Source organism: Lissotriton helveticus, chromosome 7 (genome assembly GCF_964261635.1).
Source record: "Lissotriton helveticus chromosome 7, aLisHel1.1, whole genome shotgun sequence".
Taxonomy (NCBI): Eukaryota; Metazoa; Chordata; class Amphibia; order Caudata; family Salamandridae; genus Lissotriton; species Lissotriton helveticus.
Window position 1 is genome coordinate 1,734,359,993 of NC_136068.1, and position 19,582 is coordinate 1,734,379,574.

General features: G+C 41.7%; 1 protein-coding gene across 1 annotated transcript in view; it reads left to right on the top strand.

Annotated features, from left to right (window-relative positions):
* The first annotated feature begins 1,064 nt into the window (after positions 1 to 1,064).
* Positions 1,065 to 19,582, top strand: part of LOC144770713 (lens fiber membrane intrinsic protein-like) — a 40,296-nt gene continuing 21,778 nt past the window's right edge. The window contains exons 1-2 of the mRNA XM_078655444.1: positions 1,065 to 1,278; positions 18,732 to 18,881. Of these exons, the coding sequence (XP_078511570.1) occupies positions 1,101 to 1,278; positions 18,732 to 18,881 (328 nt within the window). The 5' untranslated portion in view covers positions 1,065 to 1,100. The remainder of the gene's footprint in view (positions 1,279 to 18,731; positions 18,882 to 19,582) is intronic.

Sequence of the window (19,582 nt, forward strand, 5' to 3'; positions counted from 1 at the left end):
TCATTCAATGCGGCCAATTGCTTCTTCACCTCCGCCAAACCTCTACCGAGTGATTGGACCTGACCGAGCTTTCGGTCCATACAAGCCATCCGGTTCGACAACAGGCGTAACACCCTTTCCGTCTCGGAACCCTTTCCTGCTTTCTTGCTAGGCATGGTTTCGAGTCCTCCGCCCTTGGTCGATCCACAAGGTCCTTCGAAACTGAAAGAGAAAAAACAGGATTACCACGTTCAAAATTGCTGCTTGTTCCGTCGAGGGCTCACGAGCAACGAGTGGGTGCAGCCTTCCGATCCGAGGAACAAGAGGACGATCTTCTGGATTCCCGCTCCTTTATCCTTCTGCGGGAGGGCGTGTACCCGTCCCCGATACGCCTACGGGGCGTGGTCTTCCGTCGAGGTGTCTAGGACAACCTCTCTCGGGCGGGGGAAGGCGCGCCCCGGCTACGCCACTTCGGGCATACCAGCCGGGCTACGCCCACCCCGCCCAAAATGGTTTCCCGGGAGGTTCGGGGCACCCAACCATACGTTCGGGGGGACCGAGCGGTCGCCCCTTTTCCATTCGTAGTGGGTCACAATTTGTGATGTACCTTATGCATATTAATGAGGTAGGTGGAATTGCGATCCAGTATGATCCTGTATTTTGCAAACTGACCTATACATACACAAGCCGTTTTTTGAAATACCAATGCATTCGGTAGAAGTCGGTGCCAGATTGCGATTGGTTCTAGCAAATCCATGTCAGTATATTGCAAATAAGAAATTGCAAATTGCGATTCGTTATTATTTACAATGAACGATTTCCTATTTGGAATTTTAGTACATGAGGGCCTTAGTTATCCTAATGTTACCTAACCTCCCCCCTAACCTAACGTCCTCTACCCTACTGTCATCGAAGCAATTTACATTTACCTACCTTACAGTTTGCTAGTTTATTCACCCTTCTCAACCGGGACCCAATGTAAGCAAATCACACTTCCCTAACCTGTACCGTTACCTAGCTTCACCCAAACTAGTATAACCTAGCCGAATTTAACCATTCTTTACTTCGTCTTTGCAGACTTTTTCTTGTTTAGGTGTCAGCGTCCCCCAGCCGTTCCTGATATGATGTACAGTTTCATGGGAGGAGGCCTCTTCTGCGCCTGCGTGGGGAACATCCTGCTGGTCGTGTCCACTGCCACAGATTACTGGATGCAGTACCGCCTGTCGGGCGCCTTCGCCCACCAGGGCCTTTGGCGGTACTGCATGACCGGAAAGTGCTACATGCAGACTGAAAGTATTGGTAAGTTCCATATTTCCAATGCACACTCCTCTCAATATCATATATTCAAACATCTTCTAACTGACTTTATTTCACAACAATCTTTATTACCCATCTCTTCCCCAACTTCCATCTCCTTGCCAAATGTTGTACTCCCCCTCAAAGCAGCTGTAATTCATAAAACACTTTTTTTCTCTACTGCTACTAGAACTAAAACTAAACTTGAATTACTCTGGGAACGAGACTTAGCTCAGGAATTTTCCTTTCAGACATGGGATACTATTTGGTCTAAAATACATACAGTTTCCCGTTCGGCTAGCACTACACAGACCTGTTACTTTTTTTATAGCAGACTTTTATTTACACCTTATGATTTATGCAAATTTAAGTTACTCGAGTCTCAAAAATGTTGGTCTTGTTCTCATGATAATGCTGATTTCATGCACATGTTTTTTTATTGTCCCCTAGTTAAATCCCTTTGGTTGAGAATTTGGTCACAATTGAACAAAATTTTAAATACTGCTTTTCCTTTTGAAATTGTACATATTTTCTTAGGTGGCTTTTCACCTATTTGTGATGTTCACTGTAATTTTCGTAAATTTATAGACCTTGTTAAAGCAATTTCCTTCCAGATCATCACCACCAATTGGAAAAACACTTCCAGACTATCTTATAATGCCTGGTGGAACCTACTATGCCATCATCATAGATTAGATCGTGCCTTTGCCACCACGACTACCTTACTAATCAATAGGGACCAAATATGGCTGCCGTTAACCGATTTTCTTTCTAGAACTGTTTGAAGTTTTGTTACCATATGATGCACCCTTTTCTTTTGTTTCATGTATATAGAGTTGTTCTTATTGCTTCTTTTATTCATATATGAGCTGTTTTCTTAGGCTTTTCACCTCCTCTTTTCTTTACTTCTTCTTCCTCTTTCCTCTTTTTCCTCTTTTTTCTCTTCTTTCCCCCCTCTTTTCTTTTCTTTTCTCCCTTAAAACAAAAATCTTCTTTAAAAGCTTCTTCCCTTAGTAATGCTCATTTGCCCCCTTTGGGGTGATTCTCTTCAATGTTATATTTTATCAATTCATTTTAATTCTGCTGACTATTTCTTCTGTACTTTTGTTTACATTGCATATTTACTTCAATAAAGCTTTTTAAACTTGAAAGTATTGGTAAGGCACGGCTTCTAATTTCAGCTTCTTCCAGCGCTTTGCCTCTTCAGTTTTTGTTCATCAAGCATTTAGTGCAACATTTTGTATGCAAATAACTCAGGTCAGATTTGCAAAGATGTTACGCAAGGCAATGCAATGCAGCAAGACAACTCATTGCACTGCGTGACAAGGAGAGCGCAGGAATACGTCATATCTACAAAGACGTGACTCAGTCCTGCTCTCACCCTGCACTGTCATGCTGTGTGCTCCCTAGTGCCAATGAAGGCACCCTTGCACCATGGTGTAAGGGTGCCTGGGTTATAGATAGGATTATTTGAACGCAAGAAGGGTCAGCTTCCTGCCCAAAAACAATCCTTAGAGGCATTTTCCTCATCGACGTATGCTGCGAATGAGGTGGACACAAAAATAGGAAATAACAAGGAGAAATAAAGACTTTTCCCCCCTTTATGCCTCTGTTGGCAAGGTATACCAATTTGATGCATGCCCAAGTTTACAAGTCTTTGCAACTTTCGGAATGTGCGTAAATCCATGGGTGGATGCGTGTGAATGCCCACGCTCCAGCCATGAAACACCTCCCTAACATAAAGTTACACAAAGTAGCGATGTGCGCTACCTTGCGTTACTCTGGAATTACTAAAGCGTGCAGGTCCACACAAGGTGGCTTTGTGTGGTTTAGTAAATCCCACTAAAGGCCTTTCATTGCTTGTGTCACTCTATCTGACCCAAGTGCAGCGCAGTCTGGGCCAACTGGTCTCAATTTCCCTTTGTTCCTTGTTTTTTCCCCAGAAAGTGACTTTTACTAATCTCCATGGATGCAAGCCCCCCGATGCAAATAAGGGGAAACCCAGTGCCACCGGTGCTCTAAGTGCACATGAACATTTTTAATAACAGGTGCGTTTACACCTGCATCACCTTCTATACTGCCAAATTATGCTTTGACTTCAGTGAGACTGACTTGCATAAGACAAGTTCACCAGTTAATTAAGAGCCCTGTTGAGTATCTGTATATAGCTCAATTTTACACTCACACTGCATTGTATCATAGTAATATACTGATTTAATTAAGGATCCTTCAACGACTACACAGTAGTTTTTGTCTGCACAGCCCAAGACAATGTTCCTTTGTTTTTATGTATCTGTTTTCTCTATGATGATGGTAAAGCTGCTGCAATGGCTATGAAATGGTGGCAATTCACATTAGATCTAGTTAGCCGTCCCGATGATGACTTTCCTTTTTGTGTCTGAAACATCAACAACACCCTTCCAACGGATTATTTTTGTGAATTTGTCATAATCTTCCATATTCATGTGAAATCCGTTGAGGTGGTTTGACATTATTTTTCAGCCATTTTACAACTGCATTATGTACACCACCCTGATGAACAACCATCTGCCAAATGCAGAGACCACTGCCAGCTCAGTGGTGGTGTCTGGACCTTGAGAGAAACTATCATCAAAGTGGTTCCTCTGAAGGTACAAGGAGTTTTTGCTAAACTCTATATCGGGCCATGGGAAACATCCTTTACTACGCAACTTTTACCACGCAGTGCTTTTACAACGCAGGTTTTACAACGAAAACCATTACAACGCATTGCGCTGGGGGGGGCGCTCTAGGATAGGGAATAGATTTAATTTACTATCCAACACCTTCCCTACTATCCACGGGGACTGGAGTTGGAATAGTAAATTAAACTAATCACTATCCAGCACCCCAAAGCGCTGTAGTGTAGTTCCTATTATCCCAATAGGCTCTGCGCATTGGAATAATATCTTCAATAGTATAGACGTAGGACTGGCGTTAACTAGGTCTTCTACTGACGATATTAGACTTAAAGTTTATGTGTGCCAGCTAGCTCAGAGTTCACTAGAAACTTTCTCGAATAGGCAAGGAGGAGTTTAACCTCCCTGGATAGACAAGAAGGGATTTAGTTTCTGACAACCATAGAACATGACAACTTTGCTCTCCCCTAATCAAGAGTATATCTCTAGAGTCGTGTGAAAACAAAAGACAACTTATTTTACTCAGTCAGTACGTGCATTCTTAGTTTCACCAGATTGTAGAGAAAAGGAAGAGACGGGCGTGTTCAATAAAAAGGTGTTATTTATTGATCAGTCTCTTTTCTCATACAAGAGAAATGAATCGCTATTATTGCAATACTTATAGTTAAGTACAGTGCATACAGTAAAAGCAGAATTATAAAATAATACTGTAAAAGCATTGATATGGTTTCTTAGCCATATGATACTTTAAAATGGATAAAATAGATACATACATATATACATTGACTAATCGTACTCAACTGGTGCTTCTAACTACGCCTACCCCAGTGTACCTGACCTAAGCCTAATACGTGGGCGGGAGTAGATAAGTAGCAGTTTAAGTTAAGTTTGCTTTGCCAAGGGTCTGACTCAAGAATTCTCTGTAAGGGGTTATTCAGTTCTATACCTGGGATTTAGAAGGCTGGAGGGCTGGTATCTCTATCTCAGGACTTGATATCCCAGCTGCCTGCGAGGGCGGCTGGAAACGCCGGAGCTGGATTTCTCGGCAGGAGAAAAGGCAGCGTCTCTCTCAGCGCGTCAAAAGGGAGGGGCAGCGTCCGTGGGCTTTTTCTATCAGCTGGGCTCCTCGGCAAGTCGCGCTGCTCCAATCTTGTCACCACCACCGTGTGTTGCTTAGGGCAATGTCGGTAATATTTATACCTGAAAGGTGCCGAGATTGACGTAAGGATGGACATAAATACGTCAATAAGGATTTCATAAGAACTGGTCGTTCTTACATTCTTTACTGGAGTTCTTGGCTAAATCATAACAATAGCTGCGGGGGATTTCCCAGGTTGCTGGAGGTTTGATTTGTTTTGAGAACTCGGTATGCTTTCTATGGGGGCTGGAGGAATAGTGCTTGCTTAATGTGGTAGCATGCGCTATGACCTAATCAGAAAGCGGGTTTCTGTGCCGTTGTATGGCCACTATTGATTTATTAACCGGACAAGGGTCAGAAGCAGGAATATTGATACAGTTCCCATAGGAAATACATCACACCCACTCCACGGAATCTATGTCCATATTTACTAACCTAAGCATAGTAAACATAACTAATAATGAATGTGTATTTAAACCGCCCCAAAATACATTAATTTGCATTAATTGGATTAGCGTAACACATGAAAAATATGAATATAGTTACTGTATGCATTCAAGCAGTGTAATCATTCAAAGAGGATGCACTTTTTATATCAGCACGAATGATTTGCGAAAATAGCACATGAAATGGCTCTCAATACAGAAGAAAAAGTGCGAGACCATTTCATCACATAGAAATACAATCGTATGTGTAAATAACCTAGAGGTCGAGGTAATGTCTTCTAGAGGTACCTAAAAATAGAAGTTTCTGTTCTCCAAGAATAGTTTACTTTAAGCAGAAGATAAGTGCCTGAAAGGTAAATATTTTGGATGTTGGAGAAAAGTTCCTGTTTGCAGGAGCAGACTCGAAAAATTCTCAATGGCTTTTTTTTTTTAATTTGAAGGCCAAATTCAGAGTTAAGGGAACGCTGTGTGCATGTTTGCTCAAAGTCATTCTTTCTGTTCTGGTGAAAACATCATATCATTAAGATGTTCGAAAAAACAGTCAACAGCTTCTGGTGAGAGTTCGACTAGGTTGGAAAATGACGCTACCATGCAGTCATGAGCATGATTGCTTTCAGTGATGGTTTGATCAGCATTGCTGACAGATGGTCGTACCTGATCGATGCTGCTTTCATCTTGTACTTCACTACCCTTCAATCGTAGTAGTGAAGTCTCCACGAATGCCGTCATCAGGATTGGTAGCCGCTGGGGACAGCACAATGCATGAGCCTTAACTGGACTCAACAAAGTCTCTGCATCCAATGGCACTTCTGATTGTAGTGCGAGACAGGTGTCCAACACGCATTCCTCGCCGCATAGCAAGCACCTTAATACAGGCATAACACAAGACTGCCACAAGGGTCTGCACGAAAGAAACCAAGTCATATTTAAATCTCGTAGCCGTGCTAGTCCAAGGACTTTAGTTATGCGGTCCCGGTAGCGGATAGCTAGGATCGTTTCTTCCATTGTTGCTGGAGTCATGTCTGTGACATGGTTTGCCATAGCGAAGCAAAAGTAGCAAAAATAGGACGCCTGCTACTAGTCCCAACAGGAGAGGAAGTCCGCCAAAGAGGAATGGACGAAGTTAGGAAAAATACCCAGGATGGCTTTGAATGGGGTCAAAGCTCCCGAAAAAACTGTCTTAAATACACTTGCGATACCATTTGTATCAGAAATATTTAAGATTTCGTTTAGTATTTCTGCGAAGTGTAGGGGGCTATTTGTTGATAACAGTGAATGAATCTCTGCCGTTGTCCTTGCAACGTGGAGATCATACGTTTCTTTGGATGACGTCAACTGGGTCGGCGTCTGTAGGAGCACAGTCTTCATTCTGCTTAAAGTATCAATTCGAATAGAAGAGAAATTAAAACTGGGCCATAACCTTGCCTCCCTGTCTGGAGTATCATTCGGGAATAATACTCTTTCACAGCACATGACCCTGGTAGTCACGCTTACGAGATAAGGTTTTCCGGGCATTAAGCCACAACACTTGTGATCTACAATTAGAATGTAACTCCCGTTCGAGAGTCTCATAAAGAATGGTTCTATTTGTGTTGCAGGTGCGCCTAGCTGGTGACATGAAAGGTTATTTGAAGTCCCTTCACAGGCCCCATGCAAACTTATACCCTGACACAGAAGTATACCGCTTAGTGATTTTGCACAATTATTGCCACTAAGAAATACACTCTGTCCTTTATTACTGACACATGTGTGTGTATAGGGCAAGTTCCATGTTGACTTAATGTATCCTTTACCCAACCTTTCATACTGGCCTGCCTGTATATATTTTTGGCAGTATTGAAACTGGAAAGTCGTTATCGGAATATTTATTATCCCATGTATTATCCATTCAATGACAGGTCGTTCTGACATTGTCAATGGTAATCTCTCAAGTTTTCCAATGCTCAGAATTGTATAGTCAGCACCCTTCTGTGCCAAACTGATTTGTTTATCAGTAAGGTTAAAGATATTAAATAATGACGTTGTGTTGATTAAACGCCAAGGCACATAGCCTGAACGCAGATTTTGTAACGTCCAGCCAAGCTGTACAATAGAACGTAATTGAGACTGACCGTGTTGCAACATCAGTAAGTCTTGCTCTATTATATCGATTGCTGAAGACACAATACTGTCCAGTGAATATATTCTGGAAGACAGAGTCATTAACCCATTGTCCACAACAGAAAGTGATTTTTCCAAATAAACACGGTCAATTTCCCGTATTTTTTCTGCTGTCTCAATTTGAGTTTCTTTCCAAGCTTCGTTATAAGCTGCATATATAGAGGCCGCTATGAAACGTTTTTGACGCTGTTTGCGTGGTCCCATAATGAAATCGCGCAAGTCAGCACCTTCTTTAAGTAAAGTTAGGTGTTGCTTAATTTCTGCCAGTGTGCATGTATGTAGCCATTGAAGGCAGAGTTTTCCCACACTGTAAGTAGTTACAATCCCTGGATGTTGTCTTTGGGAGTATCTAGGGTCTGGCCTGGTCAATTTGAACCCCTGTATTTTGTTCAGGAATCTGTCTTGACAGTTATTCGTGTCTGTGGGCCAGATCAACCATTGTTTCCAATCAGGATGTGTTCTGTTTTGGTTTAAAATATGGGTTACGTCTATCTCAACATCCGTAGTGCTATTACTGTCCGTTGTTGGCTTTGGAATAGACGGTTTGTTTAAGTCTTTGATTTTGGCTAGGCCAAGACAGGTGGTCTGTTGAATTGTGTCATTCAAAAATATAATTTGTTCTGGGATCATGCAGGCTCTAAACAATGATTTTATACCCTGCACTTGCCAATCTTTTGTGCCCCAGATCGTTTTCGTTTCAATGTTATTGTTCCAGAAATCAAAACCAAATGTATTCATTTTTTCAAAAAATGAGTCTGAATATATCAATTTTGTGTTTGTAAGCATTGTTTTCACTCCTGTCTTATTTAACAATTTGAAATAGAATGTTTCTGCATTACTTGTGTTAAACCCTGAAAAGTATGAATATTTATCATAAAACGTTTTTGAACTGCCTTTTGGTGGAGTTGCACAATGTTCCCATTGGTTAAAATTTAAAACATTTCAAAGACTGTATGGCCTTGGATAAAGCAGCCAGCATACCCTGGCTGGCGTATATTAGAGCAGCATGCGCAAGGCTAGGGCGCCCAGACATGTACTCTTTACCACAGAGCCTCAAGAAAGAGGATGTAAGGTGGGTCAAGCAGCATTTTCGAAATATGTTGGAGACAGAGAGGGAAGCGGTTGAGCTTTGCAAGCCAACGGTAAGGACATTATACCAACTCTCGTCGTCCATGGCTATGGAACCTTATCTGAAATATGTAACCAAACCATACCACCGTTTTTTACTAATAAGGTTCAGGTTTAACCAGATACATCTTGTGCTTGGCTCATATACAAAATGGGGTACTCCAGAAAATACCCCACCCTGTTCCTGTGACTGCTTTTCCACGCAGGATACTCTTCATCTAGTTATGCTTTGCGATCATTTAAGGGTGGCCCGTAAAAAATTCCTCTTTCCAATTCTGAAAGACCTGAACTTCGCCCAGGTACGGCCGGCCCTCCTATACCTACAGATGTTGAACTCGGTGCAGGTCACTTATAGTGTAGCTTGTTTCTTGGTAGCAGCCGGCAGACAAAACAAAACTAAACTCCCTCCGATAAACAACCTCCAAACCTGATACTTTTCTGCAAAATATGTTCGTGGGGAATGTGCAAATATACTGGAAAGTGTATATCTACTTTTTTGAACTTGTTTTTATTTTAATAACTTCTCTCTCTTTTAAGTACTTTTTAATGGATTTTTTAGGATTTGCAATCACCTTTGAAACTTAAATTGTAAATTTAATTGTATTTTAATTGTATTTTATTGCTTATGAACTATGTACTCCTTTTATGGTTTTAATTAACCGAATGAAGGGGCATATTACCAACAACTAGCGATAATTTTTGTCTCTAACTTGTTTAGAGACAAAAATTATCGCCGCACATCGGCGATTTTTATCGCAGATAAACCTTGCTATTAGCAAGGTTTATCGCAAATGCGATAAAAAACGGCCGCAATGCATGAATATCGCTGAAAAGTCAGCGATATTCATGCATTATCGAGCAAATGCTCTTAGCCATGTTATCCACCTCCCATTGGATAACATGGTGAAGAACTGCTCAGGGCAGGTGTTAGCTTTTGGAGATATTCGCGCTTAGCGCGAATATCTCCAAAAGTTGGTAATAGGAGATAGCGATGTTAGCAACTGTTTCCAGTCGCTAACATCTTGGCACGCCCACTTTGCACGTCATTAGTGATAAATATCACTGACATGCAAAGTGGGGCCCAAGATGGTCGCTATCTCCTATTAGCTGTCACTAACTGGTGTTAGCGACAGCTTGGTAATAGGGAGATAATTTTATCTCCGCTTTCTTGGCTTTTAAAGCCAAAAAAGCGGAGATAAACCCCCTTGATAATATGCCCCGAAGTTATTTGACTGACTGACTGACAAAACATTTCTAGGCTGGGTAGATTTATGCAGATAATGGTTACCATAATGGTTATAGCAAAACATTTGATCGTAATTAGATGAACCTTGCAAATAATCATGTTCTGTAAATTTAGCAGACATCACAAGATCAGACATCATATCATTAATACTTTCAAAGTCCCAATCATCAGCAAATGTGCTGGGTTTTACAAAGTCACTCAATGAAATCTTAAATTGGTGTGGATACTTCAGGAGTTCAACCGGGCCATATATTTCATATTCAGTTTTGTCCCATGCTACCCCGCCGGGTATAGGATTGGCTGTGAAGTTTACTGAAGAAAGTTCTCTTTTATCGACGTGTGAAGATGTGTGTGGTTTAAGGACCAAGTTGATTTTCTGGCTTGCTGTGTCCATTTTAGCATATTTTCCCTCAATAAAATGTCCCAAGCATAGTACCATGATGAGCCAAAGTATGAGGACAAATGCACCTAGTGCCACCCAAATTTCAATCCATGGAGAAATCAGATAGGTTTCTTTTAGTTGATGAAAAAGTTCCTTTGCTTTGTCTTTAAAGGTTTTGGTTGTCGGTTGTACTTCTGGTTCACTTGGATCTTCAGAAAAATCATCGAAGTTGATGAAGTAGCCGGATGCCGTTCTGTCAATTGTTCTAATTGCTTCTGGATTACTTTTTGCTTTTGGAATTTGTTTTGTTTCATCAGCATAGTCATTTGTTACTTCATTATAGGTTGGTGTTTCTTGATGAAAAGTTTTGATTTGGGTTTTAAGAGGTTCAAGTTCTATTGCTTTGTTGCATAGTCCTTGTTGATTCACTGTAGATTTTTCAAATGTGATTAGTCTTTCAGTTTGAACCTCTGTGGATGTAGCAAACTTTGGTGTTCTGCTACTTCTTGGGAGTCCACTTGGCCTACTACTTTTTATCGGCCACATGATTGTGGTTTAACCAGGTCGATGGATACAACTCGGTTCTCCTTTTTACCAGCAAGGGGCGGTAGTACTACTGATCTTGTCCCGCTGACAGACAAGACAGGAACTGCTTTTCTGTAAGAAGGCCCAAATTCCTTCTTTACCGCGATCTTCTCTCTGACCAGATCCCCGATTTTTGGAATCCAGACAGGCCTTGCTGGGACAGGTGGTTTCTCTTCAGTGGTTGTTGGCTGTTGTTTCAACTTTATGTTGCTCAGGTCCTTTCTTGTTTCATTTAAGTCCTGTAAAATAGCCAAGCGATCTTTGATATCAAAGCATTTTTCTTTAACCACTGAAGTCTGACTATCTAAGTCCTGGACTAACATTCTAGTCCCAAACAATAGTTCGTACGGACTGAGACCTCTCAGAGAATTTCTTGGCAGATTATTAAGACTACGTTGGACACTCATTAAATGTTTGACCCACCCAGCTCCTGAACCTAATACCTTTGCTGTTATAGATTACTTTATGCCTTGGTTTTTTCTTTACACCATCCCGTTTCCCTCAGGAAGGAAGTGAGAAGAGTCCCGCAATGCAATGCTCATTCTGGCAAGCCACCCCCCCACAAGCTCGAGAGCTAAAGGAAAGATATTGGTCAGAACGTAGCATGCTTCTAGCGTATATGCCAATATAGACTCGCAAATCTTTGTATAACAGTTCAGACGTCAGCCGAGAGTTGGTGGTCTACATTATAAGTGAAAATAGCCTTTACATGTTAATTTGACGCATTATTTATACTGGGTTTATTTTTTATTGTTGATCCAATCTGGAGCGAAGCGCCATGGTAATATACCGTCTCGGTCGCCACTGCGATCTCTGTTGCAGTCTGGGCAGTTTTTTACAAAAATGTGATGATGCAGGCTCATGCCTGGCCACCAGTACACTGATTGTAATTCTTCCAGAGAATCTTTAAGCTTGAGGTGTCTAAGACCCTCACCCATATGTGCGTCTGCTATTAACAAGCTTCTCCTGTCCGTGTTTGGAATTACTCTATCCCCCACTCCAGGGATTCGAGCAAAAGGAACGGAGTTTGCATCGATTATGTATGTATAATTGAGTGGATAGTTGATCGGTAGCGCTGAGCAGTCGCCTTTTGATGACGTTTTCACCGCCAGCACAGTTTCACCGTCAATGTATTTTACTGCACGCTTTTTTCTAGCTACGGAAGCCGATTTGGTTGCTGCCGCTGTGGCTGTCTCAGCCAATGAATTCCCTGCAACGTGAACGCCATCACGCTGATGACTCAGTGAGTGTATCACGTGAGTTTTTGGTAGTTCTTTCTGTAAAAGAACTACTTGTTCCCAAAGCGCTTTCTGCTTTATTGTGGCACCTGTGTCATCTTTGTAACCGTTTTGAATCCATTTCTGTAAATCGTTATTGTGTGATTTGACGCAGTAATACGAATCGCACACTGTAAGTGTCGGGAATTCGCGATCTGCATTATCTAGCGCCATTTTTAACGCTAATATTTCAGTTTGTTGTTCTGAATTATTTTCTACTGAGTGTGTTTTTGTAAATAGAGGTCTCAGTTTACCTCCGCGCCACACGTCTTTTACAATCTCGCATGTGGCGTTGTAAGCTTGCTCTCCCCAAACTGGAGATGAGCATGTCCGTCTGTATAGATTACACAGGCGTACTGTCGTAAAGGCAGAATGTCGATTGGCAGAGGATATTCTCTTTCATATTCTAGATATTTTAAGCCCTTCAATTCCGGATCAAAATAGTATTTTACTTTGTCTCTAGCAATAGAACTTACCCATTGTATCCATTCTGGATTCAATGCCGTTGTCGGTAAATTACATGGGGTTGTTAATGCCTCAAAAGCTGATTCTGCTGTTCTGACTGTAATACGTCTACCGTCAGCTTGGTCTTTTTCTCTTGCTACAGCCGTTTGAACCGCATGAACAATGTTTTCCTTAATGCTGAACGTTTTTTCAGCTTCTGTGTACAAGTGTGATTTGTATGCAATTGGTACCTTTTCTCCCTCATTAGAGGTCAGGTATGTGAATCTGCATCTTCCTGGGATGACTCGAATCACAAGATTGCGTGTGTTGTCACGTGTTTGTAGTTTTGTTTTAACTAACATGTCTGTTTGTAAAGATCTCAACATTTCTGTGTGTTTTTGAGTCCAGTTGATTCTTTTAAAATCTGGTTTTATTAGATCATAGAGGGGTTTGACCCTCTCTGCATAATTTATAATGTAAGTTCTTCCGAAATTTAGGAAACCTAGAATTGATTGTAGGTTTTTTAATGTTCTGGGTGCTTGGATTACAGCACATTTCTCTAGGAAATTGTCAGCCAGGCTTTTGCCTTCACTTGATAGTTCATATCCTAAAAACAGGACAGTTAGATGGGCAATTCTTGACTTTTTAAAGTTGAATTTGTAACCCTCTGCTGCGAACCCAAGTATTATGGTGTTCCCTCTTTTCAAGTGAGTATCCAAGTCATCATCTGTTAGATAGATGTCATCGACATAAGATAATGCCTCATCATCATATATTTGTAGTAGCTCTGTTACTCTCGCTGAGAATAATCCTGGGCTGTTCTTGAACCCCTGTGGCAAACAACAGAATTTTTTTTGCGCGCCATTTATTGAAAACGCGGTCAAATATCTGCTTTCTGGTGCTATATTTTGACAAAAGAATCCATTAGAGATGTCTAATGTTGTTTTGTATTTTTTGCGCACTATGTTATTCATTAGTGCTGCACTGTGTGAGTTTTGCACTGCAAAAGTTTTGCAACATGAGTTCAAGTGTCTGTAGTCCAAAACAAGACGATATGAATCATCTGGTTTGGAGACAGGAAACAAAGGATTGTTCATTTGTGAGGTGCAAGTTTCAATCACCCCCTGGTATTCAAGTTGATCTAGGATCTCTTTTACCTGTTTTTTAGCTTCTTGCTTAATTGGGTACTACCTCTGTGCAGTAGGTTGTGATTTTAACTGGATTTTGTGAGGAGGAGAGTCCTCATCCCATCCCACATGATTTTTATATAATGCAGGAGCTTGGGCTACTGCCCACTTTCTTGCAAGTGTATATTTTTTATGTATTGGAATATGATTTGAGAAGGCAGGCATAATTATTTCTTCAAATTGAAGAAAGAGGCGTAGGCGCACAGCAATGTGAGATAAACACAGATTGTGTAGAGCAGTTGATGCGGTGAAGAAAGATAAAGGTGCTCCAACAGGTGACGTAACTAGCCAGAATACGTCCAATAGATAATAGCAAAAAGTGTGTTACGTGGAACGTAAACACAACCCTGTAGGTGGGCACACTTGTATGGCTCAGCGTAGCTGATTCAAAAGAAAGTTCAAATCCATAAATTTGCAGAATTTGCGTGTGTTTAATAAGTTCAAAAGTTCATTATGCCAGGCGTTACATCACGCCATGTATTCAATATAAAGTAATCCCATAACATGTAGTTCAAAGTATGCTCCGATGCATTTCGGACTCGTGTAGTCCTTTGTCAAGGAGCACTCTGGGAAGGATACACTAACATCATTTTAGATCAACGAGAAGTGGACCGTAGTAAACTTTACTACGGTCCACTTCTCGTTGATCTAAAATGATGTTAGTGTATCCTTCCCAGAGTGCTCCTTGACAAAGGACTACACGAGTCCGAAATGCATCGGAGCATACTTTGAACTACATGTTATGGGATTACTTTATATTGAATACATGGCGTGATGTAACGCCTGGCATAATGAACTTTTGAACTTATTAAACACACGCAAATTCTGCAAATTTATGGATTTGAACTTTCTTTTGAATCAGCTACGCTGAGCCATACAAGTGTGCCCACCTACAGGGTTGTGTTTACGTTCCACGTAACACACTTTTTGCTAATAATTATTTCTTCGCCATGAGGGCACTCCCTGACAAACTCGGGTGGCCAGTCTTTTTCAGCTAGAAGGATGTCATAGCCCTCGGAGAGATTATCCCAAAATATACCCCTTATTTTCCTAATCTTATCCCCCTCTATACGTAATGTTATTTCATATATTTTATGAGGTTTGCTAACTCTGATATCTGCAGTTTCCACCTGAATGTATTCATTCGTGTCCACTGTCTTCAGATGATTCATCAGGATCTTGCGAGCTATGCTCACTTCTGCTGCGCTGTCTAGCATTGTCTGAGCCCATTCTCCGTTTTTCAGCTGTGTCCTCAGTATCCTCGGCATGTTTGATTACTTTGATACTGGCTACCTTCTTCTTAGGAAATTGTAATTTTTTATTTTGATGAGCAGGTTCCTTGTCTTTGGACTTGACGTGCTCTTCCCTGTGTTCTGATCGTCCTCTTCTTTCCGATTTCTGCGAGGAAGTCTGAAAAGATTGAGAGGGGCGTGTATCAATATCTTGATATCTATCAGTTTTTTTTTATATTATCCCTATTTCTAAGGTTGTATTTTTTCACAGAGGGCTCCCTTTGGGGAGACTTGCGTCCTTGGTCCGGAGTTCTTCCTCTCCGCCGAGGAGACCTTCCTCTGGTTTGGAATCTTTTTTCCTTTGGAGTGGATTGTTTATTTCCATCCCAGCTCTTTTTTTGAGTGTTTAGATTATTTTTAATAAATACCTTTTCTGGATTTTCAATTAGTTGGGGTTTCACTGGTTTCCCACCCAAACTATCTCTTCCTAGTTCTTCATAGGATTTTTCTATGATTCTGGCAATTTCAAATGGTTGGTCTGCTATATTTGTCTCTTTCAACCTCTGGCGGATCGCCACATTCGCTGCTTCTCCCTTTATATTGGCTAGTAATATTGCCGAGACCTGCTCGAAATCTTTCAGTAATTTCATACACAGAGTTAGGGCCGGTTCTGGACCGTATTCATCTTGAATTTGTTTTAGCACCTCTGGTATTACTGACATGGATGGAACACCATGTGTTTTTGTGTAAATGGAAGCAAAGACTGTACCCCAAGTGTCACAGTCCTCCACATGTGGTGCGATTCCCATTGGAAGACAGATAGTCAGAATCCTGTGTTTCTCAACCGGGGTGGTGTCTGGGAATACCGCCTCTATTTGAGTGATTTTTTGTGCTAACCAGAATGGAATTTGTTCCCGTTTTGAGGGTACTTTTCCTAGACAGGACTGTATGTTTTGTGGTGTAATTTTATTTGTGTTCCCCTGATGAGGGATCAGCTGTGGAATTTTAATAGCTGGTTGGACTGTTGAAGTCCGCATTACATATTGGACTAATTGTCTATGTATTTTAATTAGTTGTTTTAGCTGTGCTAAAAGATCTGGTGCAGGCATTTCTTCAATGTCTGGATGTGGTGTGTATCCGGCTAGGACCGGCCACGTTGCTCCTGGTCTACCTAGTGGACCGAGCCTGGTGATGTGATTATTATGTTTTAGGGCGCCATTAAACAAGAGCAAGTGCTCTTGATATTTGAGTGGTATTTCCACCTCCTCGAAAGGAGTATACTCATTCGGAGGTTCCTCTATTTTGTAATAGTGGAAGTCCTTTGTTACAGCGTTTGCTGCTGGAAAGTTTATCCATGAATAGAATACCTCTGTCTGCCGATATTCGTGTGCCTCAATTACGAATATTACTGTACCACCTCTCGGTGTCAGCCCATTTTCTATAAGTTTTAAAGTTATAGTTTTCCTTATGTTGACCGGGATGAGTATTGCCCCCGGGTCTTGCTGTAGGAGACTATTGTCATCTGCTAGGAGTTGAGCTGCTACTCTAGCTGTCTCCCTTTCTACTTCACTGTCTGACATTTTACTGACAGGAAGGTTATTTTGTTTATTTGCAGATCAGGTTTCTACGGAAACAAAGATTAGATGCACAATATTTTGGAACAGTGTATCCTTCAACATTGAATAAACCAAGAACCATACATAGGAGTTTCCTCCTACTAAGTTTGGCGGATTTAACCTTTCACCCACTCCAGACGTCTTTGGAGTATTATGGGAAAAAAGGGTCTGTGTGAAAAAGCACGACTGAGTTACTCTAATGTCTTACGTTAGATTTGTCGCCTATCCAAACAGTTGGGCGCCATGTAGTGTAGTTCCTATTATCCCAATAGGCTCTGCGCATTGGAATAATATCTTCAATAGTATAGACGTAGGACTGGGGTTAACTAGGTCTTCTACTGACGATATTAGACTTAAAGTTTATGTGTGCCAGCTAGCTCAGAGTTCACTAGAAACTTTCTCGAATAGGCAAGGAGGAGTTTAACCTCCCTGGATAGACAAGAAGGGATTTAGTTTCTGACAACCATAGAACATGACAACTTTGCTCTCCCCTAATCAAGAATATATCTCTAGAGTCGTGTGAAAACAAAAGACAACTTATTTTACTCAGTCAGTACGTGCATTCTTAGTTTCACCAGATTGTAGAGAAAAGGAAGAGACGGGCGTGTTCAATAAAAAGGTGTTATTTATTGATCAGTCTCTTTTCTCATACAAGAGAAATGATTCGCTATTATTGCAATACTTATAGTTAAGTACAGTGCATACAGTAAAAGCAGAATTATAAAATAATACTGTAAAAGCATTGATATGGTTTCTTAGCCATATGATACTTTAAAATGGATAAAATAGATACATACATATATACATTGACTAATCGTACTCAACTGGTGCTTCTAACTACGCCTACCCCAGTGTACCTGACCTAAGCCTAATACGTGGGCGGGAGTAGATAAGTAGCAGTTTAAGTTAAGTTTGCTTTGCCAAGGGTCTGACTCAAGAATTCTCTGTAAGGGGTTATTCAGTTCTGTACCTGGGATTTAGAAGGCTGGAGGGCTGGTATCTCTATCTCAGGACTTGATATCCCAGCTGCCTGCGAGGGCGGCTGGAAACGCCGGAGCTGGATTTCTCGGCAGGAGAAAAGGCAGCGTCTCTCTCAGCGCGTCAAAAGGGAGGGGCAGCGTCCGTGGACTTTTTCTATCAGCTGGGCTCCTCGGCAAGTCGCGCTGCTCCAATCTCGTCACCACCACCGTGTGTTGCTTAGGGCAATGTCGGTAATATTTATACCTGAAAGGTGCCGAGATTGACGTAAGGATGGACATGAATACGTCAATAAGGATGTCATAAGAACGGGTCGTTCTTACATTCTTTACTGGAGTTCTTGGCTAAATCAAAACAATAGCTGCGGGGGATTTCCCAGGTTGCTGGAGGTTTGATTTGTTTTGAGAGCTCGGTATGCTTTCTATGGGGGCTGGAGGAATAGTGCTTGCTTAATGTGGTAGCATGCGCTATGACCTAATCAGAAAGCGGGTTTCTGTGCCGTTGTATGGCCACTATTGATTTATTAACCGGACAAGGGTCAGAAGCAGGAATATTGATACAGTTCCCATAGGAAATACATCACAGCGCTATGCAGCGCTATGCCTTGTAATGGTTTGCGTTGTAAAAGTTGCGTCGTAAAGGCATGCGTGGTAAAAGCATGCGTTGTAACGACGTACATCCCGGGCCATAAATCAGCTATTTACATGCAAACGACATGCTTCATGGTCTATATATTGGATATGCTGCAGATGTGTCCTCTAATGGATGGCCTCTTTGTAGGCAAGATGCATAAAACTTTATGCTTTTCATACCACTTTGAAAGTTGTATTTGAGACTATAGTAGAGGTATTGTATGAAATAATATGTCTACTATGCACCTGTGTTGCTGTAGCTCGACAAGCAAGTGTTCCACGCGGTGGGACCATTTTTCACTTGCTTCACCTGCCATTGTCTTTCTTATCATCCCTCTCTGCACCTAGCTTACTGGAATGCCACCAGAGCATTTATGATCCTGTCGGCCCTCTCCTGCTTTGCTGGCATCATCGCGGGCATCCTGTCCTTCTCCCACTTCGCCACCTTTGAGAGGTTCAACAGGTCCTTTGCAGCAGGCATCATGTTTTTCGTATCTAGTAAGTCGCGCTCTGCAAATGATGTTCATAATCTGTGGTATGCAACTACTCCCTGGTGATCTACACATGATTTCCACTAAGTTCAGTCAATCACATATTGGTCTTAGGTTATCTATTGTGCTTCTTTGGAAATGTTGCAGTTTCTTCTCCTAATTGGTTATTATTGCTTCCGGTGGCTGTATTATCAAGAGTATTCTGACAGATCAACAAGCGTGCACCCCTGATTTTTGTGATTGCATGCACTTGCAAGGGCCCTTCTGTAATACAGATCCAGCCAGCACAAAGAGGGTGCTTTCTGTGGCTCTACATCAGTGACATGTTATTGATGTGGGTGCAGAGGCAAAGAAGTTATTAGGGGGGCCCTGACTGGTTGGCACATAGACATGATCCACAGTCAGTGTGCCATCTGAGGCTGCCCAATGAAAGCAGGGAAGGGGATTTCACAGATTCCCCAGACATCCTCTTGCAGGCATGTGCAGTCACTTATTACACCCACCTGCAAGAAGATCTCTGTCCCCCTTGAACTGCGGGCTGCATTGTGGCATGCACTGTGAACTGTGGACCGGTATCTTAAAACACTTTGTCCATCTTTCAAAAATGTCCCGCCACCAGGTCGGGAACAAGTTCACTGCTGTGCGGAGGGCAGAGCGTTCATTGTGCTAGGGTTCACTAACCCGGGCAATGAGCCCTATGAAAAACAT